This window comes from Manis javanica, chromosome 6 (assembly GCF_040802235.1).
Source record: "Manis javanica isolate MJ-LG chromosome 6, MJ_LKY, whole genome shotgun sequence".
Lineage (NCBI taxonomy): Eukaryota > Metazoa > Chordata > Mammalia > Pholidota > Manidae > Manis > Manis javanica.
In genome coordinates, this window is record NC_133161.1 from 44,847,793 (window position 1) to 44,875,520 (window position 27,728).

At 52.5% G+C, this 27,728-nt stretch overlaps 1 protein-coding gene and 2 long non-coding RNA genes across 9 annotated transcripts in view; 1 reads left to right on the forward strand and 2 right to left on the reverse strand.

Annotated features, from left to right (window-relative positions):
- The window catches only part of LOC118974165 (uncharacterized), a 43,932-nt gene extending 42,725 nt beyond the window's left edge, over positions 1-1,207 (reverse strand). For both annotated transcript variants that reach the window (XR_012132226.1, XR_012132225.1), the window contains exon 1: positions 1,010-1,207. This is a non-coding gene — a long non-coding RNA (uncharacterized lncRNA). The remainder of the gene's footprint in view (positions 1-1,009) is intronic.
- A 47-nt stretch (positions 1,208-1,254) lies between these two features.
- CRHR2 (corticotropin releasing hormone receptor 2) overlaps positions 1,255-27,728 on the forward strand; it is a 45,604-nt gene continuing 19,130 nt past the window's right edge. For 3 of the 6 annotated variants that reach the window (XM_037027518.2, XM_017670914.3, XM_017670915.3), the window contains exons 1-2: positions 17,016-17,247; positions 17,382-17,507. In XM_037027518.2, coding sequence (XP_036883413.1) covers positions 17,145-17,247; positions 17,382-17,507 — 229 coding nt within the window. In that variant the 5' untranslated portion in view covers positions 17,016-17,144. Of the gene's footprint in view, positions 1,471-9,911; positions 10,006-17,015; positions 17,248-17,381; positions 17,508-27,728 lie in introns of those variants that run through there. The other 3 variants (XM_037027517.2, XM_017670913.3, XM_017670912.3) reach the window with 3 other exon arrangements.
- On the reverse strand, positions 8,622-16,858 carry LOC140849885 (uncharacterized). The gene is made up of 3 exons (XR_012132229.1): positions 16,621-16,858; positions 10,151-13,931; positions 8,622-8,912 (listed from the first exon to the last, which is right to left on the reverse strand). It is a non-coding gene; the product is annotated as an uncharacterized lncRNA (long non-coding RNA).

Sequence of the window (27,728 nt, forward strand, 5' to 3'; positions counted from 1 at the left end):
CCTCATCCATCTCTCTCATCCAAGGGGCAGTTAGAGTCCACACGGAGGAAGAGTCATGGGTTCAGATTCAGGCCTGTGAGATTTCTGGGGAGGGTGTGACATGGGAGCCGGTGCAGTCAGGAAAGACTACCTGGAGGAAGAGGTGGAGGGGAAGGGGACCTAAGGGTCAGAAAAGCATCCCAGGCAGAGAGCTCAAAGTGAACACAGGTTGTCTGAGTTTCTTGAACAGGCTGAGCTCTCCAGGGCCTACCCTCACCTTGTCTGCACCCCCAAGGCTGCACCTATGGGAAAAGCACAGTGCCCACTAATCGCATTCCTCAGATGCTTTCTCTTCAGATCCTAAGGGGGCTGAAACTGCTGCTTAAGCTTTTAAACTCCGGACACCAGGGCCAGCTTGTTTGCACAGTTCTAGAGGCTGCTTTAGTGGCCCCTGAGCCCTGACCCCGCCCCAGGGTGGACCAGTCCCCATCCAAAGCCTGCACTGCTGGCCCAGCCCTAGGGTTCCTGCGCAAGTCATCCAAATGCACCAAAGCCTGGGCCCCGCCCCACCCTATGTAATCAGAATCTCTGGGCGGGGCCTGATTTTGCTGCATTTGTTCTCCTTGTTGTCTGATTTTTAAAATATATTTTTTAGCATTTTACTTCAAATAAAAAAAGTTGGAAGAATGATCCAAAGCATAGCCATATACCCATCATCCACATTTACTGATTATTGACATTTTGCCCCATTTGCTTTATTGTTCTGTGTACCTGTATTTATTTCTGAACCACTTGAAAATGTTAGAAACACGAAGCCCATTTAGTGTGGACCTCCCTGCTGTGTACTTGCTAGAACAAGAACATTCTCCTACCTACCCACAACACAGTGCAGTTAACAAAACTGGCAAATACAGGACAGGTACAGTACTATTATTTAATCCAGTCTCCACATTCAAACTTAAATTGCCCCTATAGGTCCTGGCGCCTGGTAAAAGCTCACCAGATCATTAGAATAAACCATGAAACTCACCCAGCCTACTGGAGGCTCTCTCCTCGCTTTCACATTTCCTCCGTGCCCCAAGTGGGTAGCTCCAACCCAGGCAAAGGTGTAGGGCTAGATATGACATTAACCCCCTCTAAGTAGGTTGGAGGGAGTTTGCCTGGGGGCTGCTGGGGCAGAAGAGGCTTCCCAGCATCCGCTATAAATAACCTGGAGCGGGGCGGGCTGCGGGCGGTGTCACCGGCGCCTGGGGATGAGGGGGAGAGCACCCCCTGTCCGGGGCCCTACCTTGGCCACCGGCGGAGGGGAGGGAGGGGGACGGCTGGGCTCCGGCTGGAGGAGGGGCAGGCGGGGCGGGACCGCCGCGCTGCGGAGGTGCGCTCCGGTGCCCGGCCACCGCGGCCATGGGACGTCCCGCGGTACCCCCGCGCCTCCCGCACGCCCCACACCCGCTCTTCTGGCTGCTCTGCCTCCTCCCGCAGCTGCTCAAAGTAAGTCCGGAGAGTGGGAGTCGGTTCTCAGGGTGGGGCGCCCAGGAGCCGGCAGCTCCATGGTTTCTGACTTGGCGGGTGGGGGAGAGCCTCAGTGCTCGGTCCAGTTGGGTTGAGTGGGTGGAGGAGGTCTCAGGGCTTGGCCAGGGTGGGGCTGGGGAATCCCTGTGTCAGATGAAGGGGTGGAGATCCGCTGCCTGGATGAGGTGAGCAGATGGAGGGGAGATGAACTAACACCAGCTAGGTTGGGACAGAGCAGCTCCTTCTGGGTGACGCCCTCGTGCCCAGGAAATGCCCTTCCTCGGGTCCGGAAATCCCCTATCCCCAATCTGTTCTGTCTCCCGTCCATCTCCTGTGCAGGAGCCACCAGTTCCTTTCTCCCCCACCCCAGTTCTGGCCCTTTCCCCCAACAGACCACCAGAGAGCTGCCCCTGTCTCCTGCAGCCTTGTTCCCACCCTCCTCCCAGTGCCTGGAACCAGCTAGCCTGGACCCCCAGCCCTCCCCTTTTCAAATGAGCGACTGGGCAGAGGCACTACTGGGACGCATTCCTCAGATGCTGGGTTTCTCAGAGCTGTGGGTGCCTTCCCCCAGCCCCTCCCCTATGCCCTTTGGCCAGAGTTGGGGTCTTCAGGTAGTAGCTGGGGTGGAGGAAAGAAGGGGGGCTACACAGAAAGAGCTGAGCAAGATGGGGTGAGGTTGGAGGGAGTGAGTCCCAGAACAGATATGGAGGAATATTTCTCCCCATTTTACAGATGGAGAAACTGAGGCTCAGAGAGGGAGGATGACCTGTTCTCAGCCATATCTCATAAGGAGCCATGACATTAAAAGGATTCAGAGGGCCAAGAGGGGCCCGGCAGCCGCACAGTGCAGGTGACAGAGTGAGGCTGAAATCAGGAAGCCTGGTCCTTTCCTGTTCTGGGAAAGACCAGCCTTGGGAACCGTTTCCTGGGCATCAATATTGCTGTATATACACAGAGGATTCATTCATTCAACAGAAAGGTAGCAAGCACCCACTGACTGGCGCAGTGGCTCTGCAGATAGGCCTGATTAAACTCCCTGCTCTGCTGCTTAGTGTGTGACCTTAGGTTACTCAGAATTTCTGAACTTCGGTTTGCTCATTTGTAAAATGAGGATGACATCGGTGCTTATAGAACACAGTTGTCATAAGTAATAATTGAACTAATAAAAGTGATGCTCTTAGCCCCCTGCCTGGCACTGAGTAAGTGCTCAGTAAATTCAACTATAGTTTTGTGCAGGCACTATAGATAAAGCAGGATGATACCAGGGGCCCTGCCCTCCAAGGAGTTCTTGTGGGAGGCACGGGGATGGCAAGGGGTGGACACCATGCAGCATGGACTCAGTGCCCCAGTGGACAGACAGACCCCTGACCTGTCGAGCCCTTTTAATGGCATTGCAGGCTGTGTTGGGGATGGGTGGAAGTGGTGGGGGTTCATTGGCACACCCCTCCCTCTCACACTCCACAGTGTCAGCCAGGTCACGTGGAGGGGTCTCTTGGAGGGTATCCCAGGTTCTGGGACATCAGAACCCAGAAACTCAGAGGCAACAGTCTGCACTCCCCTCAGAGTCAGCCCTGGCCCTGCCCCGAGCTCCCTGGAAGACCTCAGCCTGAGACTGGCATGGAACCAGCTAAAGAGGAACTAAGCCTTGGTGGTCTCTCTGGCCCAAAAGGCTTCCTTGCTCTGGGCCTTTGTGGTAACAATTCATTTCTGGGTCCTTGTCCAACTATTCTGAGAATTTTTTTGCTTACAATAAAAAGACAGTATGAGACCCAGAGCCAGGGGTGGGGTGGGGATGAAAGGCAACCCAGGAGGGGCCTGGCTTCCAGCCTCTTATGTATTCAACCAGTATTTAAGGAGGGCCACACATGGTGAGGACACAAGGATGGAAATACCAGCCCATGGCTTCCGCCCTATGGTGTAGATAGCCTAGAAGAAGACACTGGCCTGGAAAAAATAATGGCAAAGAATTAAGCGTGTATTTACAAACTCTCAGTTGCTGGAACTAAGAAAAAGGTGTGGAGAGCTTCTGACAAGGGTAGGGGAGATGTCTGGACAGGATAACAGGGTGGAGATGAGACAGTTCTAGAAGGCTGAAGGGAGAGCAAGAAGGGGAATGCCCTGAGCCCCAACCCCGAGAAGAGCTGGTGTGAGGCTGCACGGTAGCTCCTGGTGGGATCTGATTTCCATTGCAAGGCCCAGAGAGCCACTAAGTAGGGGAGGGGCCTGACCCGGTTTGCACTGTGAAAGTTCTAGCCCTGGTCCCACCCACACCACTCGAGCCTGGACGAGTCCAGCTTTTCCCCTGTGCTGCCCGGCTGCCCTCTGAGGCTTCTGGGAACTGCCTCAGGAGGCAGCATTGTAATCAGGAAGCCTATCTTGTGCACCAGGCACCGTGGATTAGTGCTTTCCTAGAACACCAGGAAGGTGTGACAGTTATTTCCAGACTGAAACGGAGGTTGGTGAGGTTGAATAATATGGCTGCTGGGTTTCAAAACCCTCAGTTCCAACCTTTTGATCTAGTTGCCTCCCCTCCATGAGACCCCGGTAGTATACCAGCCCCTCTTGGCCGGGTCCAGCCCCTTGGACCTCTGGGCAGCCTGAGCACTGATATGCATCCCCTGAGAGGGTCTTAGGGACAGCTCACCTGAGGCCTCGTGCCCTGGGCCCTGGCTTCTGGGCCATCTCTCCTGTGAAGGCTCAGCAAAGAGAAGTCCCTACATCCTGAAGCCTGAACCCTCCCTAACCACAGGCATCCCCAAGACCAAGGCCAGGGCGCTGCACACACACTCCCACACAAACCCAGGGTCTGCAGGGCAGGGGCAAGGGCTCAAGGGCCACTTGCCAGACATTAATTTATCAAATAACTTTTCCCCCAAATGCAATTACTTTCTGAGTGTTTTCTAACCTGATCAGCTAATGTAGTCTGTTTCTGCTGCTTTGTTGATGTTTAAGTATTTTTAAATAACCGATTTGTCTGAGGGCACTGCCTACTTAATTTGTGTTCCCAGTAACTCTCAAATTCATAACACTTAACAAATTACTGTATCCTCTTAGCTGTTATTTTCTACTTTATCTATTTCTAACCATTATCAGGACTTCTCTGCCAGTTTGCCTAAAGTCACCTCATTCAAGATTCTAATTTTTTTAAGATGTCACTTCAAATCTGCCAGAGGGACGGACAAATAATTCAATAAGCTTATATTGTTTGTTCTATTTATCATCTGCATAGGGCTTACCAGGTCTGGCACTGTTCTGAGCACTGATATGCATGACCTATTTAAAGCTTCACAATGACCCTAGCAGATAAGACCATCCTTATCCCCATTTCACCGGTGAGGAAACTAAGACAAGCTCAGGTGCCCAAGGTCACTCATCTGATAGTGGCAGGGCAAGCATACAAATCAGGCAGCCTGACTGCAGATTCCCTCCCTTTCCTTTACAAAAATTAAATTAGGACGCTCAGATGCTGAAACAAATCAGAAAGGGGTGACTTTTAGGCAAACTGGATGTTACATGAGTTGTTAATTAGGTAGGTAATTTTAGGCCTAGTGATCTGTGTCAGGATCTCCTGCTGACCAGCTCCCTCTCCCTTTACTGGGCCATGGTACTTCCCTTCCTCTCTCCCTCCCTGGCCCCCTTCTCCCATCCTCTTACCCCTGGAAACCTAGGTACAGGGCCCAGGGCTTGGCGCAGGTAAGGGGAGAGAGACAGAAGAGCCACAGGCTTTCAGAGGTGAGAGAGAACCATTTCTCCAGGCAAGTTGGTGGCTATATTAGGACTGCATGGGAGAGAGGGGCATCTTAGGAAGAGGAATGTGCTGGAACCTCAGAGATGGGAGGGCCTGCCAGCTCTTGGGACCCTCATTCGGGGTCCTGATAAGTTAGAACCAAATTTCTAAAGTCCCCCCACCCCCAGGAATCTGCTCCCAGACGCTCCAGAAAACCATCACCTACTTCCCTCATCTGACATCCAATCCTCCACCCTCTGCCTCCACCAGCCTCAGCTCTGGTACTGCCTCCTCTGTGCCTGCTCAGGACCCAAACTCTGTCTCCTCCTCCTCTTCCTCCTCCCCATCCTTCCCTGTCTCCCTTCTCCCCCTCTTCCTTCCCCCAGGGCGGGGCCTGAATTTTTCCTCCTCTAGCTCTTGCTCAGGCCCAGTGAAACAAGTGAATGAAAGACAACAGTGTGAAGGAATCCTCTCCCTCCCAGAGGCGTCCTCTCTGACCTTGGACAGAAAGGGTGCTCATCCCATTCCCTCCGGTGATGGCAGCCCAGCCACAGGAACTGTGGTCTCGTAAATCTCCAAGGCTTAGACCAAGGGCTAAATTTAGAGGAAGCTTTGTTGCCAGGCCACGAGGGAGCACTCAGCGAGGTCAGACCCCCTGGCTCCAGGGAAATGGCACCTTTGAGACCTGGCTGGCCCTTGGGCACAGTTCCACCTGGACAGGCCCCAAGGCAGAGGAAGAGCCGCTGGCCTCTTGGCTCTGACTTGCTGCCTCCTCCCCTGCCCTCTTCTAAGGTGAGGGCTTCCAATTCCAGGCACACAGAGGCTGGAACCAGGACCCAGGCTGGCCTCAAAGTGAAAACTCAGAGAGAGAAATCTGACAAGCAGGAAAAGCCCAGAACCTGAACTCCCAGAAATAGAGGTAGGGAGCTCTGACTGGGCATGTAGCAAGTGCTGACTTCACATTAAAGCACCTGTCCTTCCTACTTGTCTCCTCCCTGTGGGACCCTCTTACTGGTATCCCTAAATCTGAGGCTCCCTGCTATCTGAGCAGGCCCTGTGCTTTCCTGCCTCTGAGGCTTTGCTTGCTTAGCTCCTGTCCCTAGGATCCCTTTCTGCTCTTCTTACCCATCACCCTACCTCAGACCAAGTCCATCTGTCCCTTTGGGCTCTGCCCGCAATGCCCAGTCCTCCATGGGGCCTTCAGTTTCCTCACCCAGCGCTCTTGCAGTGCTGCTGAGGGGTGAGACCAGTGAGGCGGTACGGGCTGTGTCCTCAGGAGCCCAGTGTCCACTGGAGGGGTGCTGAGGTTGGGGCGGGGTGTGGGGGGTGGTCCACACTAGCTGGAGAGCAAGGGAAGGAGGATGGGGTTTCTAGGAAGCTTTCCTGGAGGAGAAGGGCTTGAGCTCCCCACAGCAGCACATGAACTCCTTCAAATCTGAGCTCCCTAACTAGACCCCTCCTAAAGTCCTTGGCAAGGGCTACCATTCAACACATGCCAAGCTCTTGACATACAGTAATTTGTTTAATGCACACCAAAACCCTACAGGGTTTGTATTATCCCCATTTTAAAGATGAGGAGAGCAAGGCTCAGAGAAGCAAAGTAACTTGGACACAGAGCCAAGAATCAGCAACCCAGAGCCCTGAACACTGAATGTTTGCAATCTGCTGGCCTTGAGAGCTTATCACCCAGCCTTAGTGTGTAACCCCTCAGGGCCGCGTCTCAGCTTTCCTTGGCCCATCGTGTGAGGTCTCAGCGCAGCGGCCTCTTCTCCATCCTCCCTGACTACCCACCAGCAACAGCAGCAGCTCTGTACCAAATAGGCATCTCTAGGGTGTGTTGTGGGTTTGAACTGAGTGAAATCCACCCAATCGGCCCCTTCAAGAGAATGAACATCCCTAGCTGTGCCAGCTTATCAGACCAATGCAGTTAGAGGAGGAGACTAGGCCTGGGAGTGACTCGAAAACCACTTCCTATCTGCTTGCCCATTTTGCCCGGGTGCAAATAGCACAAATTAGTTCTGAGCATAGCAACCTGGGCCCCAGTGCTTTGCTCAGCAAGGAGGCTCAGCCACAGCCCCAAACCACAGCATCTGATTCAAGGACAGCCTCACAGTGCCTGAGTCCAGGCAGAGGATTCCCTGAACCACCCCTGACACACACACACACACACCACTCACACACGCAACCACACATGCTATGCAGACATAATGCACACCTCACACACATACACCTTGCACACACACTGAACACACACATATTACACATGCCCCTGCTCCCCAGCATGTCCTTCCGTACCCAGCCTTACGAGAGAGAGTTGGCAGACCCCAGGCATGGTGGTGCCTGTAACTGCTCCTCTCCAGGGAGCAGCGGGCAGCACTCTCCTAGCTGACCAGGCAGGGTCGTTAGTGAGGAACTACAGATCAGTGTGGGAAAGCTAAGTGTGTGGCCACCAGCTCCGGCACAGGAAATGGACTGAGCCTGATACAGCAACAGGAATGTGATGTTTGAGGGCTGTCAAGCTCTGGCCCTGGGGACATCCTGGGGCAAACATTGACCCAGTTGCAGGGAGGGAACATCTGACAGGCAGGGAAGAGGGGAAGGGCTGCCCACTAATAGGGCAATGACTTCTAGAGTCCCAGAATCAGGAATGTCAGGGTTGGAATGGAAGCAAAATGCATACACACATGCACAAACACAGTAGGAAAAATGGTAGCCTTAGGAGGAGGGATAGGGGACAAGAGTTAGAATTTTATTATGCGTTACACTCATTCAGTCTCACACCGTGCATTTACCAGCCTCTCTGCCTTTGCACACACTGTACTATGATGTCCTTACTGGCACCACCCTTATCTGCTGGGCAAACACTCTTACTGAACCTTCAAAGCCCGCATCAGGATGACCTCCTCTGTGATGATGCTACCCCATTCCTCCTCGGAAAATTGTAGACATTCTAACAAGTTAGTCACCATCCATCTTACTCACCAGAGGTGGTTTCCTCAAGAGCAGAGATAACCACATCCACTTTAACCCCTCCATGTCCTGCACCCACTCCATGATTTTTTCAGATGTGAACATGGGTGGTTTTTGTCTTTTGGGTGGAATTGCCATTGTTGCAACAACCGTATCTGTTCCCTGCTGGGTGCCCTGTGGAACAGTCATACCTTCCCTTTGCCCTGCTATCTTTCTGTTTGCCATCAAAGTGCCACTCTTCCAGAGACCTTCCCTGTCTTCCCAAGTCCAGGTTAGGTATCCCTCCCAAGTATTAAGCTAACACCCATTCTTGTAACTGCCTGCTCACCTAAGGGACCAGGAAACAAACCTAAATAAATGATCCACTCTCCTCACTTCCTTTCTGCATCTTCTAACTCTGCGGATCCTACCTGGCCCGTGACCACCCCAAGGACATCCATTTGATCTCCCAACCAAGGCAGACACACAATAGGCATTTTACAAATATTTGTTGGATAAATGAACAGCTGATGGAAACCCTGCCCCTGGCTTTATTGACAGAAGGAGATGGGGCATGTCGCATCTTGAGGAGGAGAACTTTAGTGGATGAGAGGTGGACAAAGCAGATTCCCACCTTGGCAGTCAAGATGCACTGACCACTTCTAAGGCCTTTTCGGGGTTCCAGGCCTCGCCAGGTTGTTGTCCGGTGTGTGGCATGGCATTCCCCTCTGTGATGGTGTTTCTTCTATATAACAGTGTTACACGGCAGTATAACAGTATTATAACTCCTTTCGGGTTCCCAGACCTGATTCGAAAGTGTTGGGGGGATGGGGGTCTCCCCCCACATACACCACCAAACAATTCTCAAACACCAGCAGGGTGTCTGAGAACTCAACTCAATTCTGATGCTATCGGCCCAGAGACAGCACCAGATTCCCCAGTTAAAGGCTCCGTGCTACAAGACTGCCCTCCACCCCTCACTCCAGATGCCAATCCAAGCCCCAGGCAGTTAACCTAGACTTCTGATCTGCTGGCTACAGATTGGAGGTTCCCACCACCTCCCCCTTAGGTTCAATTAATTTGCTAGAGTGGCTCACAGAACTCAGGAAAACACTTAATGTTTACCAGTTTGATAAAGGATACCGTAAAGGATACAAGTTAACAGCCAGATGAAGAGATACAATAGGGCAAGGTCTCCAGTAAAGGAGCTTCTATCCTGGAGCTCGGGGCCTGGCTGGGTGGCACGTGGAGGAGCTCTGGCTCCCCAGGCACGGATCACTCTCCAACAGGGAAGCAGGATCCAGGAGAAGCAATGAGCTCTTCTCTGGGGTTTTGTGAGGGCTTCATTGCGTGGTCACGACTGACTAAGTTATTGGCCATTGGCTGATACAACCTCCAGCCCTGCCCCTGGGTGGGGTCCAAAAGTTTCTCACTAACACTACCAAACACCCATTTCACCTTTAAGTTTCACCTTAAGTGAAAACACTCTGCAGTGTTTTCAGGAACTGTGGATGAAGACCAAAAATACCTGGGAAACATATATTTGGTCCTATGAATGACCAAATACGTATTTCTTATGACTCATGATAACACACCCTCCTTAGTGCACAGTCATCATGCCTTCTGTATGGTAGCGGTACGAGGTGTAAGGGATGAGTAACAGAAGAGGACAGGGGAAACGGACATGTGCTGTTGATGGCCAGCCAGGGCTTGACCCCTAATGCTCACCCTTTCTACCTCCCAGGCTGCCAGGCCAGGCCAAGCACCCAGAGACCAGCCCCTGTGGGCACTGCTGGAGCAGTACTGTCATGCAGTCACCACCCTCACCAACCTCTCCGGTAAGCAGCCCCCTGCCGCCACCCTGCAGTAGACCCCAGGAGATGAGGCTGGGCCCCAGGGCTTGAGAGCGCAAACAGTTATCCTGGGTCAGCCCCAGCCAGGTGGGGTGGCGGGCAGTGGTTGGCCTCTGGTCCTGGCTCTAACCTCGGGCCTTGGGGCTCAGGCTCCTCACTGATGATGAAGGGCTTGGCTGAGAGTCCTACAGCTCCCTACGTCTGCACCCAAAGGAAGCTGGCTGGGCTGCATTCAAGAGCCTGAGGAGGGGGCATCCCCCTGCTTTCAAACTCGAGCAAGACCAGCAGAAGGTGTAAAACACATTCCCTGGTTGCCGTGGCTACAGGTGTCAGCTCCTGGTAATGACCCGCGAAGCAACAGCAAGGCCCCTGAGTTCAGACCCCTCAGTTTTCCAGCAGCTGATTCAAAGTCAGAGTCAGCCACGGCATAGCTCCAAATATCGCATTCTCCCAGGCTCTGGAGAGATGTCCCGGGGGGCCTCGTCTAGTATCCTGGCCCCCAGGGCTGCACCCGCAGAAGCAGCAGGGAAGGAGGAGGGCTGGGGCGTGCTGCTGGGATCTGGAGCTGCTGCCGAGGTACAAAGAGATAAGGGTGCTGGCCAGCAGTGGGACCCAGCACCAAATGCAGCCCAGGTGAGGTCCTGAAAGGGAAAGCCTTGGTCCCCACCCTCCTTTCAGTGGGGTGGTGAAGAGCTCAGGTCTTGGGGTCAGACTCGAGTCTGGATCCTACCTCCTCTACCTAGTAGCAGCTGGACCTTGATGAGTCACCTAACCCATCTGTATCAGTCTGTCAGGCCTGCCAGAAAATCCCACGGACTGGGTGGCTTAAACAGTAGACTTACTTATGATTCTGGAGCCTAAAGGTCCAAGATCAAGGCATGAACAGAGTTGGTTCCTTCTAAGACCTCTCTCCTTGGCTTGCAGACGACTATCCTCTCCCTGTGTCTTCATGTGGTCTTACTTGTGTGTGTCTGTCCATCTCCTCTTCTTAAAGGACCCCAGTCACATTGGATTAGGGCCCGCCTGAATTCATGACTTCATTTTAACTTAATGACCTATCTCCAAATAAAGTCACATTCTGAGGTACTGGGGAGTAGGACCTCAAAATATGGATTTTTAACAATTCAGCCCCTAACACCATCTGAGCCTCAGTTTCCCCATCTGTTAGAAATGAGTCTAAGTTGACCTCAGAGCCTTACTGTGCATATTGAATAAGAAACCATGGAGACACCTCGCATGGGCCATGCTGAGCAGCTATCAGGCAGGAAACAGAGCCACCATTTCAGGAAAGCTCCAGCCTTCTCCTCACTGGAGCTCTCTGCAGTTGGTGGCAACACCAGTTTATCAGCAGACCCCCCGCCTTCTCCCCGACCCTCCAGGAAGTGCTGCAGACCCCTGCCTTCCCGGTTACGTTGGCAGATGGTACTCCACCCTCCCCTCCTCTGAGTCTAGGTGGGAGGGTCTCCACTTCTGCAAACACAAGACCTTCTCTGTTAACTTGTAATATTCACCTGCTTTCAAATAGAATATGTGTTTTACATATGGGAAAAACAGTTTTAAGAATCAAAGAAGATGACAAGTACTCATTTTCCTACAACTGGAGAATTTTTGTTTTGTTTTGTTTTAATTCAAGTATAGTTGACATATAATATTACATAGTTTCAAGTGTACAACATAGTAATTAAACAATTATATACATTATGAAATGCTCACCACAATAAGTATAGTTACTACCTGTCACTAAACAATATTACAATATTTTTGACTATATTCCCTATGGACTTATTTGTTTTATAACTTGAAGTTTGTATTGCTTCATTCCGTTCACCTATTTCATCCATCCCCTCCCCCTCTCCCCTGTGGCAACCACCAGTTTGTTTCCTATACTTATGAGTCTGTTTCTGTTTTTGTTTTTTAATGTTTGTTTTGTTTTTTTAATTCTACATATAGGTGAGATCATGCATTATTTCTTTCTCTGTCTAACTTTTTTCACTTATAATGCCCTCAAGATCCCATCCATGTTGCTACAAATGACAAGATTGTGTTCTTTTTTATGGCTGAATAATATTCTATTGCATATATGTACCACATCGTCTCTATCCATTTATCTACATAAAGATAGGTTGCTTCCATATTGTGGCTATCGTAAATAATGGGGTAGTAAACATAGGGTGCATGTTTCTTTTCAAATTCATGTTTTCATTTCTTTCATTTCCTTCCTTCCAGAAGTGGAACTACTGAAGCATATGGTATTTCTATTTTCAGTTTTTTGAGGAATCCCCATCCTGCTTTCCATAGTGGCTGCACCAGTTTATATCCCTGCCAACAGTGCAAGAGGGCTCCCCCCAACCCAGAAATGTTTGTTTATATCACCCAAGAGTTTATCAATTCATAGAGCCTCATGTTTTTTCATTTTTGTTTTTTCACAAAACTGTCCACAGCTTTGCAACCTTCTTTTTCCTCATAACTCAGAGTGAACACTTCCCCATGTCATTAAATATCCAGCTACCATGTGGATGGTGATGCGGCCTGGCATGCCACTGGGGGGACACATCATCCTTCCTTAACTGTGCCCCTGAGCTGGGATGTGCAGGCCACTATGGTGCCCTTGGATGGGCTTCCGGAATAGTTTCTCGGGTCCCCCCACTGGGGTGATTTCCTTTTTAGTGTCCACTGATTAAGAAAATGAATAATAACTAACATAAAGCTCAAAAACAAGTAAAATCAAACAATCTGTTGTTTAAAGATACATATATGTGATAAAACTGAGAAAACAAAGAGCAAGGGGATAAGAAATGAAATATTCAAAAGCATGTTCCCCCTGTGGAGAAGAAGTATATAGATAAATATGTAAGTGATTGGTAATGATCTATCTTGTACTGGGTGGTTGATTCATTATATTTACTACGTACAAACTTCCATAGAAGAAAAGACTGAAATAAAATAAAGTTAGGCCATGTATGGGCTAATGATGACAAAGGGTCATGAACTGTATGCTCCTGAGGCCCAAATAAAGGAAAAACACACCTAATTACCAGAGAATGCAGACAGGCTTTAAATGGATTCTTTTATGTTTTATGCATCACAGAGGCATCTAATAAGGCAAATATTGTAAGGCATATTATTTATTCCACCCATAGAGGCAATATAAGGGTCTGAGTAGATTCAGGATCCCTTCTAATAACTCCCCAGTCCAACAAACACACACACATACACACATACCCTAGGGCTGGTCCAATGGGAAGAGAGCCTTGGCCTGTGAGGCAGGGCTGCTGCCAAGGCACCTGTTCTTGCATTCGTGACTCCCTGAGCACAAGCCTGGAGCATTCTGGTGGGTGCTGGGGACTGCTTAGTAAACACGACCAGCCCTGCCCTTGGGGACTCGCAGGCTGGTAGAGGAGACAGTAGAGAACTAACAACGTTGGTGTGACGTAGACCAGCCCCAGCAGATAAGGGCACTGAGGAGGGCCACCCAACCCAGACAAGACAAAGAAGGTGAGAACAGAGCAGAACATTGGAAGGACAAGTGGGAACTGGCTAGGCTAACTGGAATATAGAGCAGCGAGGGTGTTCCCAGCAGAGGGAACAGCACATGTAAAGGTGCAGAGGTATTGACTTCAGGGAATGAAAGTTCTTCCAAAGGTCATCTCAAGTTGAGCAGGAAGGAGAGAATGGAGATAGATGATCTTGAAGAATGTTCTTTGCAGTGCTGAAGAACTGGCCTCCATCCTGAGGGTAATGGGGAGCCTCTTGTGAGAAGGCATGATAGGATCTTAATTGTAGAAAAGTCACTTCATCTGCCCAGTGAAGTAGACAGGGTGCCCCAGCTGGCCTGTGGCAGAGATGAGAATAGCCTGGGAAGACTTGGAGAGGGAAATGCCTTTTCCTTCTCTGGGCCTCCCTTTGCCCATCTATAAATGAGAACATGAAATTGGAAGGTTACTGAGTGCCTTTCCTGGTCCCATGGCTCGACCTGAAGATAACTGCCATCTCTCCTATGCCCAGGTGGAGTAGGGTGGTGGGGAGGGAGTGTCTGGCCAGGGAGCACTGTGCCCTGTGCCTCAGGGCAAGAGTGGGGCATGTCCTGGCCTCTCTCTCCCATGCCTCCATGCCTTCAGAAGCCCTCTTGTAAATCCCAGTAAGCCCCACAGCCTTGTCCCAGCTTGCATACTCCCTGTCTATTTAGTCTGGTCAGACACAGCCCCTCAGAGATGCCAACGTAGACTCTGTTCCCTTAAATCCTGTTTTCCAGCTTACATTTGATGGGTGGTGGGATGAATGAGAGAATGTGTGTGATGCTGTGAAGACATATGACTGTGTGAGATGCCATGTGTGTTTCCACTGTGCACTGGAGGACTGTGATGTGTGTCTGAGCTTGCCTGGATCTGTCCACAGCCACGACAGCTGACATCACTGGCTCCCGCCTCACCCCAAGCTGCTCATGACACAGAGGTATCTTCCCCAGGCACCTGTCACACATCCCTGAACTTATCTGCAATGTGTTCCACCAGCTGGGGGCACAGAGACTGTCTCAAATATCTCTCTCCCAGTGCCGGGCCTAGGAGCCCACCTCCATCCCAGGGGTCTCCCGTCCACCTCTGCTTCCTTAGCAAAAAGGGCCAGACTTCTTTTTATTGTAGTTGGATCCAATCTAATTGAGAAAATTTTTAGCTCTTTACAATGTCTTCTGCATTTACCTACTTGCAAACACTAAGGTGAGCTGTAAAATCAATTTTTTCTAAAGCTTCTACCTTTTTCAGTTTCTGTGTTACATCTAGAGTAACAATCATGCCTGTAGTAATAAGATCCCTGAAGAAATGGTCCTGCATTCTGGAAACCAGGGGACCTTGGGTCTGTGGGTCTGTGCTCAGGCCCTGAATGTCCAGTCAAGATGCAGAGCAGCTTTCAGCTGTGCCACTGAAATGGTCACTTCCCAGAGGAACCTTTATTACATGTGCTCTCTCAATTAAGAGCAATCCAGGTCACCCAGGCCAGTCTTCTATTCTGCAAAAAGCTTCTCGTGAGACAAGAAGTCCTTGGCCTCCAGTCCTTGCACCTTCACCAGCCCCTGAGATACGCTGCTTCCCCTTGGCAGTGGCTCTGGTGATAGCAAGTTAATAACTTAACTTGATTTTACCCTTTTCCCCTGTGCTGTGATCATTGTGTCCAGAGTCCACCTTGGTGCATGAATGAGACTATTTCCCAGTGAAGATATGGGCTGACCCTGCCAGCCACACTTCAGAGCCTGGGACTGGGGACAGGACTCTGCCTAGGTTTGGGATTGGGACTCAGGACTGAGGCTGGGGTTGGGCCTCAACTTAACCTCCCCTACTCCTGGCACTGGTTAATTATGGACACCAAGGGACCTTGCTTCTACAGCTGGCCAGAGCTGAGCCAAGGGCTCCAGTTGTCCATTCAGGAGGCAGAGGACAGACCTGGCTGGCTGGTCTGCACCCTGCACCTGCCAGTCAGCTGGCCTTGGAGTGATTCCAGAGCTCATCCCTGGTCTCAGTGCTCTGTGGCTCTCTGGCTGGGCCTGGGCAGTGACAACAGTTCATCTGGGGCTGGTGAGACTGGAGCACACAAAGGTACCCTAGCCTGCCTCTTCTCTCCCTGTTCAGGGCGTGGTGCTGCCTCAGGGTGGTCTCAGCCTTCCTGGGCAGCTCTGTTCCCAGTGGAGTCTGGCAAGAAGGGACAGAACTGGATCCCATGTCTCCCTGCCCTCTAAAGATAGGCACACATGACACATATATGCGTGTACATCTTCCTCAGCCTTTGCATCTCATACCTCATAGATCAGACCTAAAGACTCTCAGGACTGGGAGGGGCCTCAGAGAACATTTCACTGAAGGAAAAACAGCCCCAGAAGAGAAAGCAACAACTGGGATAATATGCAGGAAGAGTAGAGACAGGCAATACCAGAACCAGCCCAAATTGGGGTGTCCCACACCCTAGCCCTGTCTCCCGAGCCCAGATGCCCCACTCAGCAGACATGAGCGGCTGACCCACCCTGGGTACTCTGACAGTGAAGCCATGATGGGTTATGGGGCAGGGCAGTCCTGAGGAGGCTTGGGCAAATACCATATGAAAGTTTGTAGCTCCTCCACACTTGCTGTGTGGCCAAATCTCCTATCCACATACACACACACACACACACAGGTGGCCCTGCCCAAGCCAGGAGGAAGGCAGACAGGTTCTCACTTCCCATTTTATTCTGTCTGAAAGTCAGGGCACTAAGACCTAGGTGTTGGAAGTTCTCCAAATAATTTGAGCCAGCTTCTACCCTGGACTTTCCCATTTAATTAAATGGCAATACTAACCCTCCAGTCACCCAAACAGGAGACCTGGTTAACTCTGCTCCTGGCTCCCTCCGGAAGCCAGCCATTCACACTTCTCTCCAGTCCCTCCTCACCGGGGCTTGTTCTCACCTAAAGTATCCTCTCCATCCCAGCTCCCACGGCCTGGTCCAGGTCGTCACCCACTCAGGCCACTTGCTCTCGGCCCTTCGGAGGCCTCCTTGCTCCCCTAGAAGCCCTCCAATCCACTTCCCAGAGGTCACGGGGACTTTCAGAGCACAGATCTGCACAGGGACTCCCCTACCTCCGCAGCACTTCTCCAGAGTCCTCACTCAGGCTGAAAGAACTCGGCGGAGAGCCCGCAATCCCGGCTCTTAGAGGTTAGCGAGCTGCTGTGGGTTCCTAGGGCCGGCAGGGGTGGAGTGCGGGGCAGGCGCGCCTTCTTGCCCTCTGCAGCCCTAGGCCTGCGATCACGGGCGTTCCGCCCCTCCAGGCGCTTGCACTCTCTCCATCCCCGCCGCCCTCCTCTAGACCGTGCCCGGGCCTGAGAAGGCGACTCCAGGCCGGGCCCAGGGGAGCCGCCCGGTCCCGCCCCCTGGCGCCGCCATTGGCCGCGACCGAGCGGGTGGACCCGCGGCTCCGCGCGCCCCGCAGCTTCTCTCAGCGAAGGTCCGGACCCCGCGGCTCCGGGGTGTCGGGCGCAGCTCCTGGAGCCTGCCCGGCAGGTCGGGGCTGGGGGGCAGGACCGGGACCCCGCGCTCTCGGACGCGCTCGCTCACACCTCGTCCCTCGCAGCCCCCGCGCGCAGTCACACTCCCTCGTGGCGCGATGGACGCCGCACTGCTTCACAGCCTGCTGGAGGCCAACTGCAGCCTGGCGCTGGCCGGAGAGCTGCTCCCGGACGGCTGGGGGCCGCCCCCGGTTCCCGAGGGTAGGCGGAGGCGAGCGGGCCAGGGAGGCGCGCGCTCCTTGGCTTGCGCGCCAGGTGCGCCCAGGGCCCCGCGCTGCGAGCGCCCCGCGCCCGCGGCAACCCAGCTGAGCCCCGCTCCTCTCTCCCGCCGCCAGGTCCCGACTCCTACTGCAACACGACCCTGGACCAGATCGGGACGTGCTGGCCCCAGAGCGCAGCCGGAGCCCTGGTGGACAGGCCGTGCCCCGAGTACTTCAACGGCGTCAAGTACAACACGACCCGTGAGTGCCCCGCGACTCTACGCCGCGGGCTCTGCGCCCGCCTCCCGGGAGAACGGTTTAGGGAGTGGGGAGGGCCCCAGACCTGGCGTCGGAGGGCAGCTGAGGGCCGCGGCACCGTCACACTGCAGGCGTTAAAGACCTTTTATTTTGGGGCGTTACCCTGGTCCCTACCCACCGTAGCTTCAGACCTTGGTAAGACAGTGTTTGCCCACGATTCCCGTGGTGCTTTGAGAGCCCAGAAAGGGGAGAAGGAAATATTTCCTCCCTTTGAGAACTAACCTCCCTCCCACCTTATGTATTCTGGGTGCCTGAAGTTCCCCCATTCTCTTTGTTTAGTCGGCGGTGGGGGGCGTTGCGGGGACACATATGCTAAGTTCCCAACACCTAGGATGGGTGCGGTTATCGAACTCTTTACTACCTAAGATAAGGGGAGCAGGAGGCAAGAAAGATGGGGTGAACGCTTGTGCTGGGGGAAGCATGCAGTGTGTTGGTGCTTCTGAGGCAGAGTGTGGGGTGTCCTCTCTGTCCCCACCTGTATGTCCCTGGGCTGGCCCTCCGACTGTGAATCAGGACTGTGCACAGCATTACTCCTGCTACCCAGGTAATGTATGCTGTCTGAATCAGGACTACCCCGCACCTCCCAGGGAGAACAGCCTGTGCCCTCCTTCCTGCTGGCAAATCACTGGCTAGCTTGACACTCAGAGCAAGACTGGCAGCAGAGGCTGCTGGAGTCACACAGCATCCAGGTGTGGCAATTCAGTACAGGCTCTGGGAGTTGGGGTACCCGAGTCTGTGCCCTGTGGAAGGTCTGATAGGAGCGAGGCTGCAGGATGCAGTAATCACTGGCCCACCCTGACTGGTCACTATTATCTCCAGCCCAAGCCCACCAGCAGAGAGCCTCCCAAGACCTGGGAAGCGTGGAGGGGCTATTTGTCTGGAGCTCCATATCCTGGAAACATCATAGCAACCTCTCTCTGAATGCCTGTGTCTGAACGGTGATAGAGATGCCCCATCAGCTCTCACATATGCACGCACACGTGTCCAAGCTCTCAGAGGCTAAAGCCTTCACTGAGAGATGGTTAGAGGGCCAGACAGCAGTGCCTGCACATGATGCTAAGCGGCACTCCCTTGTCTGCACCATCAGAGGGCTCTGGTGACCTGGAGAGCTGTTGTACTCCCAGGAGTCCGAGAGCAGAGGTGCTCCTGATGGAAGGGAGTGGGAGAGGTAGTGGAGCTGCTGTGGAAGATTTCTGCATCATCTGAGGACATGCTTCCTATCCATGACTAAAACAGACCTAGGAGGAAGTGAGGTTCTGGCCCCAGAAGGTGTGCAAGCAGGAGTAAAATGGTTTTCCTGCTCTTTCGCAGTCCTCTGATTAGAAAATTGCATTTCTAGGATGCTGTGAGCTGTGCAGGGTTGGGTAGTAGAAATCACGTTCCTGGTTCAGACCACGCATGGAGACTAAGGGCTAAATGAGGTGATGAGGCATCTCAATCCTGCAGACTGTGGACCTGAGGGAGGTTGGCTGTGTCCTACCTGAGCCTGGGCTGTCTCCTGTTCTCCCCACCTAGCCTGGAGCAACCAAGGGTAGTGCCTGGGTCTCCTCTTGGCCAAGCTGAGCACAGAATTTCTTTAACCAATTTATTAAACAGCTACTATATGCCAGCCCCTGTACTGTCATTGAGGCCCTCACTCACAATTGCAAAAGACAAAAGGAATACAAAGTGATAAATGCCCTGATGAGGAGTACAAGGGGACTGGAACAAAAGAAGGATGGGGAGGAAAGGGGGAAAGGGAGGCAGGGAAGACTTCCCAAGTTGGTGCCAGAGCACATGCCAGACTACTGACTTTGTGTCAAATGAGAAATTGTAAAAAGGACAGGGTGCCGCCAAGCGCATTTTGTGCCAGTTTGCCCCTGGTATGTAATGAGCAAGTTCATTCATTTGGACCAAAATGCTGCCCTCCCTCTAACTGTTGGGGATGGGGAGAAGCATGGCGGACAGGGAGCATTGCCATTAACCTGTTCTGCCAGCTGAGGTGGGAAGAGAAGAGGCTGCTAATGGAAAGGTGGGGATTGATCTCTCTCCTCTGCTGCCTCCTGGCTGCTGCTTCCTCCTGCTCTGTTTGCCTTTCCAGTGGGATTCTTCCTTTAGAAAGGACACAGCTCCTACAGGAAGCCTGGAGGAAGAGGAGGAAGGTCCTGGCTCCTCTTTCTGCCCAATTTTGTTGTGCTACAGCCAACCCCCCACTGAAGCCTCATTATTTAGAGGACAGGCACTGCCCTCCCGGAGGGGACAGTAGCTTAGGCATTAGTCCCAGGAAACTTTCACTTCACTCAGCTGAGCACAGAGAATCTACCACAAAGCTACCAAGTGTGGGTCATTTTCCAGGTGCTAGCTACCACCAAGAGAGCTTTGCACACATGACCCCACTCATCCCCACCTCCCTGAGACACCTGAGATATGTACTTTTTGCCCATATTGCAGATGAGAAAACTGAGGTTCAGAGACATGAAGTAACTTTAAAAGGTTATAATCAGGTCCTATGCACCAGTGCAGCCAGGGAAATCCACAGACCTCACTCTCAACTGTGAGAGTTTGTGAGGAGAGCTCAGAGAGACAGAAAAAAGACTCATGCCTCTGCCCTGGGGGACCACAGAGGGCTTAGCCCTCTGAGCTGGACTTCTGGACACAGGGGGGATTTTAGCAGATGACGGTGTGATAGGTATAAGGAAGGAGATGGGACCATGCTCTGTGCCCTGGAAGGGGTGCGTATTGTATGGAGCACAGTAATAGGAGAAATAAACAGAGATGGGTGGATGTTGGTCAGATGATGCAGGGCATCATAAAAGACTTCACCTCTGCAAGAGGGGGCTGGGGGAGCTTGTGAGCAGGGGACCTCAGCTTTGGGCCTAGAGACTCTGGGGGCAAGAGGAAGGGTTCAGAGGCTACTGCAGCTGACCCAGGTCAAGTGGAGGCTGCAGCACAGGGAAGGGATGGATGCAAGAGACCTTGGGCATTTGAAATTGGCAAGACTGGGGTGGGCCCATGAAGGGAGTGGAGTCAGAGATGACACCAGGAAAATGCTGAGGACAGGTGGAGACATGTTGGTCGGGAGGAGCTAGAGTGACATCTGAGTGGGAATGCACAGAACACAGTTGGCTGGATGGAGAAGAGCCCAGGAGGGTGCCTTGGGCTGCATACAAGGCTTTGGGGAATTCAAATGTGAAGCCACAGACAGGAATTTTCAGAGGCCCCATTGGACTCTTGATTATTTTCATTCAGAAACTATTTCCAGATGCAGCAGCAGCCCAGAGAAGGGAAGGGACTTGTCCACAGTCACACAGGCTAGTCCATGGCAGAACAAAGTTAAGCATCCATGTGTCTGAGTTCCCTCCAGGGTTCTCCCTACCACCTATGCTGACACTTCAGTGGCTCAGGTTCCATGTGTCTGTACTGTTGTTTGACCTATGTTAACTCATTAAACCCTACACTCACCCAATGATGGAGATACAGTATTATCCTTAGATTACATGTGGGTAACTGAGGCACAGAGAAGTTAAGAGACTTTCCTGGAATTACACAGCTTGTAACAGAACAGGAATTCTAACTCAGCCTCTGTTGCCTCCCAGAAAGTAATTTTGCTGGGTTAAACAGAGAAGAAATTTATTGAAAGGATATTGGGGAGGCGATGGATTTACTGAGTGGGCTGGAAAACCAGATTTGGGGCCCCTAGCCAAGAACTCAGGGCAGAGCTGGCCCAGCGAGAGGACCCTCACTCTCCCTGGTCCCTGCTGCGATCACTGCCCTGGGGCCTTAAGCTTCCTGTTGTGGCTCTCAGGAAGCTTTCCTCCATCACCATTTTGTGGCCCCCAACTCACTAATTCGCTCAGGGCAGATGCATCTGATGTTGTTGGGGTGGCGGGGTGGGGAGGGTGCACCCTAGGTCACATACTCCAGCTCTGCCACCAGGGAGCCTGAAAGGTGAGGACCTGGTGTTTCAGCTCTGTAGCAGGAGATGACCTCTGCCTGCCCTAGGTTTCCTCAAGCCCATACGAGAAGCAGGCTCAGCACTGGGCCATGCAAAACTATCATAATGTCTATACACTGTATAACCTGGGGCCAGTGTCACCCCCTTCCTGAGCCGCCATCTCCCTGTCTGTAGAAAGAAGGGAAATCGATTAGCTAGAAATGGTTGGCCAGAGGTGGGCACTGTATTCCATTTCCCTTCCACCTCCCACTGTTCTACAGGGACTCTTCTGAGCCCATCTCTGTGTGTGTGTGTGTGTGTGTGTGTGTGTGTGTGTGTGTGTGTGTGTGTGTGTGTGTGTGTGTGTGTGTGTGTCTCTCTCTCTCTCTCTCTCTCTCTTTCTCTCTGCCTCTTTCAGTTTCTATTTCTGTCTATGTTTGGTTCTGTCTCTGTCTCTGGGTATATTTTCTCTGTCTCTTTCTATGTTTATGTCTCTGTCTTCAGTTTTTCTCCTATTTGCTATTTGTACTTCTCTCTCTCCTTCCCTCCGTCCCTCCATCTTTCTCCCTCAATCTCATTCCATATCCCCCCCACATCCTCCCTCCTTCCTGCTTCCCAAATCCTCTGTCTCTCCCTCCTCCCATCCCTCATTCTACCTGCCCTACTCTGGCACCCCCTGTCGCCTGTTCCTGTGGTCTTTACAGCTGCAAAGGAGAGTCCTGCTTTGTGCCCCCTCTGAGTGTAGCTCAGCCTCTGCCTCCTTGATCTCAGGCTCCCCTGATGTCCTGTTGGGAACAGCCAGGCACATCTGTACTGAGGCATCTGCCAGGACAGGGGAAGAAAAGACATTCCACCTCACCCAACCCCATGAGGTGGGCTAAAGGTCCCCACTTTACAGAACCCAGATACATGCTGCAACACTGGTTAAAACGGAAACAAACTGAGTGGTCTCCCTGAAGAGGGATCTTCCCACTGGGTCTGCCTGCTTGTTCAGGAATCCCTCTCAAGCCCTGAGAGCACAGGGGTGACAGGAAAGGCGCCCTGCCCTCAGAGAGTCCCAGGCTGCTTAAAGACCAGGCTGCTTACATCAACAGTCAGGGATTGGAAGGAGGGGCCTGCTGAGCACGGGAGCATTGCAGGAAGGCTTCCTGGGGGGGTGGGAGTGGTTCTTTGAACAGTGGGGACATCACGTTTGTTGAAGACAAGCCTGGTGCAGGGGTACAACTTCTCTTAGGGTTCCAGATAGACCCTGGCCTCTGGGCTGAGGAAGTGGGTGCTGTGAATCCAGAAACTGAGGTCTGCCTTCTCAGCGCCCAGTGAAACCTGATCATACTCCGATCCCTAAGCCCAGCGGCCAGGAGTAACCCTGTGTGTGAGAACTGTTTCCCACGGGGAGAGAGGGAAAGTGGGACACCATAGCCATCACTGAGGGTTTGGTTAAGAGGAGAAGGAAGGAAGACAAGTGGTTGCCCTCTGGCCGTCACACACCCCAGAGCTTCCCAGGCGCAGGGCCTTCTGTGCTGAGCTCAGCCTGCCCTCCCCTGCTGCCTAAGGGCGGGAAATGACTGACCCAGAGAGGAAGAGGCACTTGGCTCAGGTCCCACGGAAAGCCAGGGCCCTGACCCGGCCTTTGCTGGCTCTGGGAGCCCTCGGCCCTTGCTCTCCCATTTCTTCACCCCTGCATGCTTGGGGTTTAGGCAGCTGAGAAGCATAGTGGAGAAGACTTAGCTGTTGCTCTGCCTAGGAACCCCTTATCCTAGGGGAAACAAAGGCAGCAACTATTCCCTGATCTTCCCTCCCTCTCCAGGGTATATTTTCTCTGTCTCTTTCTGTCCAGGAATCCTCCAGCCACTTTATGGTCCTTTTCCTCCAGGCTCACCTGTTCGTGGTTTTGTGGGTCTTTTGCCCTCTCCCCAGTGGAAAGGAGCTTTGCAGAGATGCAGAATACCTGAGCCTGCCTTCCAGGGGCGCCTGCGAGAGAAAGGGACAGACTGACTTTGCCCTTAGGTGAAAAAGCACAGCCACGGCTGTAGGATCACATGGGAGGAAGTTGATTCCAAAAGGAGGGGAAAGCAAGTTGGGATGGCTTCATGGGTGTAGTGTTGTTGAAAAGAGCCTTGAAAAAGTGGCGAATTATGTGCCAGCTGGAAGCGAGAGTGGGAACAGAAATGGAGAGGAGAGGCAGGTACAGAGAACAGGCCTGGATCATGGAGGCTTTGAATTCCACACCAGAGAATGGGCCTCCATTTGGGTAGCTTTAGAGCCCCTGGCTGCTTGCTCAGAACCCCGGGGTACAAGGCCAGAACACTCTGGAAGGAGGCAGCTTAATTTTCAGGATGTACCATCTAAATCTAAATCCAGGCTGGCTGAGAACTTTGACCTTGTCTTTCCCCTCTCCTCCCTTCTTCTCAGTAAGTCAGAGGCTGGAGCATCCTTCCCTGCCCACTCCCTTCTCACCCCCAGCAACCACAGCAGAGTCTGGAGCCATCACAGCAGAGCACCAGCCACAGTGACTCTTGGGGAGCACCACAAGGGCCCCAAGTGTGGCCTACCCACCTCTGCCATGTGCTCCAGAGTCGGTGGGGTGCTCTTTCACAGCACCCGCTATGGTCGGGGCTAGGGTGAGGGAGAGCAGGAGGACCCCAGGCTCAGATTCAGGAGGCCCAGCCTAAGTCCTGGCTGTGCAGTGATTCCTGATGGGGAGGCCCCCCTCATCTGGGCCTCGGCTTCCTTACCTGTTTGAAGGGAAGGGAAAACACATGGCCCTGTGGGGCCCTGTCACAACGCTGCTCGGGCTCCTGGGGACAGCCAGGGTGTCATCAAGGGGGGGCAGAGGATGGCCTGTGGCCTGCAAGCAGCAGTTTCATCCCTGGGGTCGTGTCTGTGAGAGTCCTGCTTGTGCCAACAATGGTTTTCCTCCTTCTGGTGGATCTGAACACCAAAGGCCTCTGGAAAGAGGTAGCCTTTGGTCCCTCAGAGGGATGCCACTCTTGAAGGGAAGACACTGGATCCTACCCACCATAGGTGTCTTCACCTCACATTGCCTCACAGAAGCTATGGTTGAAAGCCAGTTTTAATTCTGGCTGGGCCACTGAGTGCTTTTCTCATGTTTGGGCAGGTTTTTCTCCTCTTTTGGCCTCAGTTTCTCTATACTATGTGAAGGGTGAGCTTGGTGAGTTCTCGTAGCCCTCTTCTTCTGAGGTTCCTCCTTCCCACAACATCCTCTGCCTCAGGGGTCCCCCCATTGGCCTTTTCCTCCAACATCCTCTGCCTCAGGGGTCCCCCCATTGGCCTTTTCCTCCCTGCCTCGCTCTGCAGACTGCACGCTGGTGTCATGGTGACAAGGCCATTGAGCGTTGCTAGGGATGACAGCAAAGAAGGAACCCTACACAATAGAGGCTGGGGCTGAGGCTGGGCACCTCTCCCCACTTGCACTCCCCAGGGGAGGGCAGTGATCTCACACAATGAGCTGGATTCCAGTCACATCCCTTCCCTTTTTCACGGGCCCAGTGTGGTCTCCATTAAACTGCTCTGTGGCTCCCTGACTCAGTTTCTCCACTGTCTGCCATAAAGATGGACATTTACCCCTGCCATGCCTACTCAAGTGTGGAAGGGTGTCATGGGTAAAAAGTCCTTTGGAAAGAGGGAGGTGACAGTTTTTGGAGATCCAGAATGGACTGTTGGGATTGCTCATCCAAGATGTCACAGTCAGGTGACCCCTGGGAGACCCTTCCCAACATGGTGACTGGGTTGTTGGTGGCCAATTCTCAGTCTCTCGACCCAGCACTCCTTCCAGGTCAGCCTGGTTCTGGGTCTGAGCAATCATTGCCATCCGTCAGCCACCCTCACCACCAACATGCTGTGATCAGACCAAGCCAGGAAATGTTCAAACTGGGCCCCAGAGTGAGCCAGCCTTAGTCAGCTGCAGCAGTATCTACACAAGGTGGGAGGGTTGACTTGGGCCTGGTTTGGGGAGCTCAGGGAACCTGTACTGTTGGCATCATGACTATGCCACACTTCCTCATATGGTCTCTTGACTGGAGGTAACAAAAATTAGTCATGCCCCACAGCTTCATTGCCCAGTCCAGCCAGTGGAGAGTTTTCCCACAAAAGGTAAGAAAGGTGACCCAAGGCAAAGGTCAAAGATTTCCCAGCAAGGTCCCAAACCAAACAGGAAGGAGATGGCTGTGTCTGTAGTAGCCTGACTCCCGGGAAGGGCAGTAAGGGTACTGAGGTGGGATATCTGGCTTCCCGGGCATTTTCTGCTCTGGGGATCTGGACACTAAGTGACTAAGACACTGCCAATGGAGCACAGCTGGATGCATCTTATGGAGCCCATTGTAGCAGGGGGAGCCTCTCCCTTCCAGAAACAGACTCCAGGGTCTCCCACAAGAAGTGTGTCCCAGGGCAGAGACATCTAGTTCTGACTCTTTGTTTCTGGGTGACCCCCACCATATCACCCTCCCTGTTTGAACCCCTCCTGATCAAATGAGGGAGAAGTTGCCTCCCTCTCTTAAATTCCCAAGAAGATGCCTGCTGCCTCAGTTTCCAGTGTGCTGTGTTTCCTGGGAAGAGTTGAGGCTTTCTTGCCTGGGATCTGGAGGATGCTGATCACAGGCTTGCTGTTTTAGACTGACACACTTACACCTCATGTGGGTGGACTTACAGTGCCACCAACAGTCCTGGCAGCGGGACTCAGCCTTCCTATGGCATGTGCACAAGACCCTAGATGCCTCCTGCATGTGTGACTGTTTTACATTTGCTTTGTAGATTGGCTCCTAGGGTGGCAGACTACCCTCTTGACCCTCTCATCATGGCTCAGAGTTCTGTAGTAATAAGACAACAGCAAAAACTTGGTCCATCCTTAGCTCCTATGTACTCAGCTCTGTGTAGCCCTTAAGAAAGGGCCAGAGGAGAGGGTAAAGGTCTTGCCCCCTGGGCTAGCTGGGCAAGCATGATCCCTTTACAGGGGTCAGTGAGAGAACAGTCCTGACCTAGCATGACTAGAAGTGAGCAACCAAATCCTCAAGGGGCTGGAGCAGTCATGGAAGCACTTGGAGGAAGAAGAGCTGTAGCTCTCCAGGGTTCCCCCTCTGCCTGTATGGTAGGGAATGGGGAATGGTATTCTGCTGTCCGTGGTCCTGAAAGTTTCTGTTCCACACAGTGACTTCATTCCTTCAGTAAATATTGCTTCTGGTCCTTCTCACCTTTCTGCCAGCACCTTCACACCCTCACTTCTTGTACTTTTTTTTCATATAGCCAATGACCATGTTGCTGCCCTTCCCTCAGTCCCACTCACTCCGCATGTCCAACTTACCCCTTGCACTCTTTTCCGTATAATTACCACCAAAAATGGTCCCTCATATTCTCTATTTCGCATGACCTGTCTCCCATACCTTGTCAACTAGACAATCAGAGATAGAAATGCCAACCTAGGGAACACTAGGCATGTTTGTATTATCACAATGGCTTAAGGGTACTGCTGGCATTCAGTGTCTTGAAAAGTCCTGCTCAACAAATATTTGACCCACCTGAGATGCCAGTAGCATCACTGAGAAACAGTTTACCTTTTCTGAGAGGGGAAACTGAGGCTAAGAGGGAAGGGATGTAGCTAAGTTATCCAGAGGCAATGCTACAGCTAGAATATAGAGCCCTGTCTTCTCCCAGCTAGGCTTTTGAATCCCTCAGGTAACTCCCTGAACCAATAACTCTTATTTTAAAAAATTTCCACATCTAAAAGAGGGAGAGTGCATTGTAATGGGAACTTCCCACAGGCCAGTGTCTCTCTGGGGGCAGAGTTCTGGAACACTGATGGGGAAGGGACCAAGCTTCCCAGGCCACAGAGCCGTGAAAGAGAAGATACTGCCCACATCTTCCAGACCCTAATGCCCATGGCAGGCCACACTGCACACCATCGGCATCGATCTTTGGCAGGGGCACCTGTGTTGCTATGGTAACAGGCACCCACCTCACTGTATCCATCCCCATGATTCTAGCCTGGCCACCTGCCCTCAGAATTCCATGGTTTCTGGATGGGGACCTCTTTGTGTCTTACTCTTTCATGTCCAGAGGTGTGCCTGAGGGCTCTGCATCCTCATTAGCCAGCTCCCCTGGACAGCTGGGACCATCTGTCTTCCAGTCCTCTGGTACCCAGTGTCTATAGCCTGAATTTCATCCCCAGGCATGACTGGACCAATCCCACCACCACATCTCGGGCCTCAGACCCTGCTTTCCAAGGTTTCAGCACATCT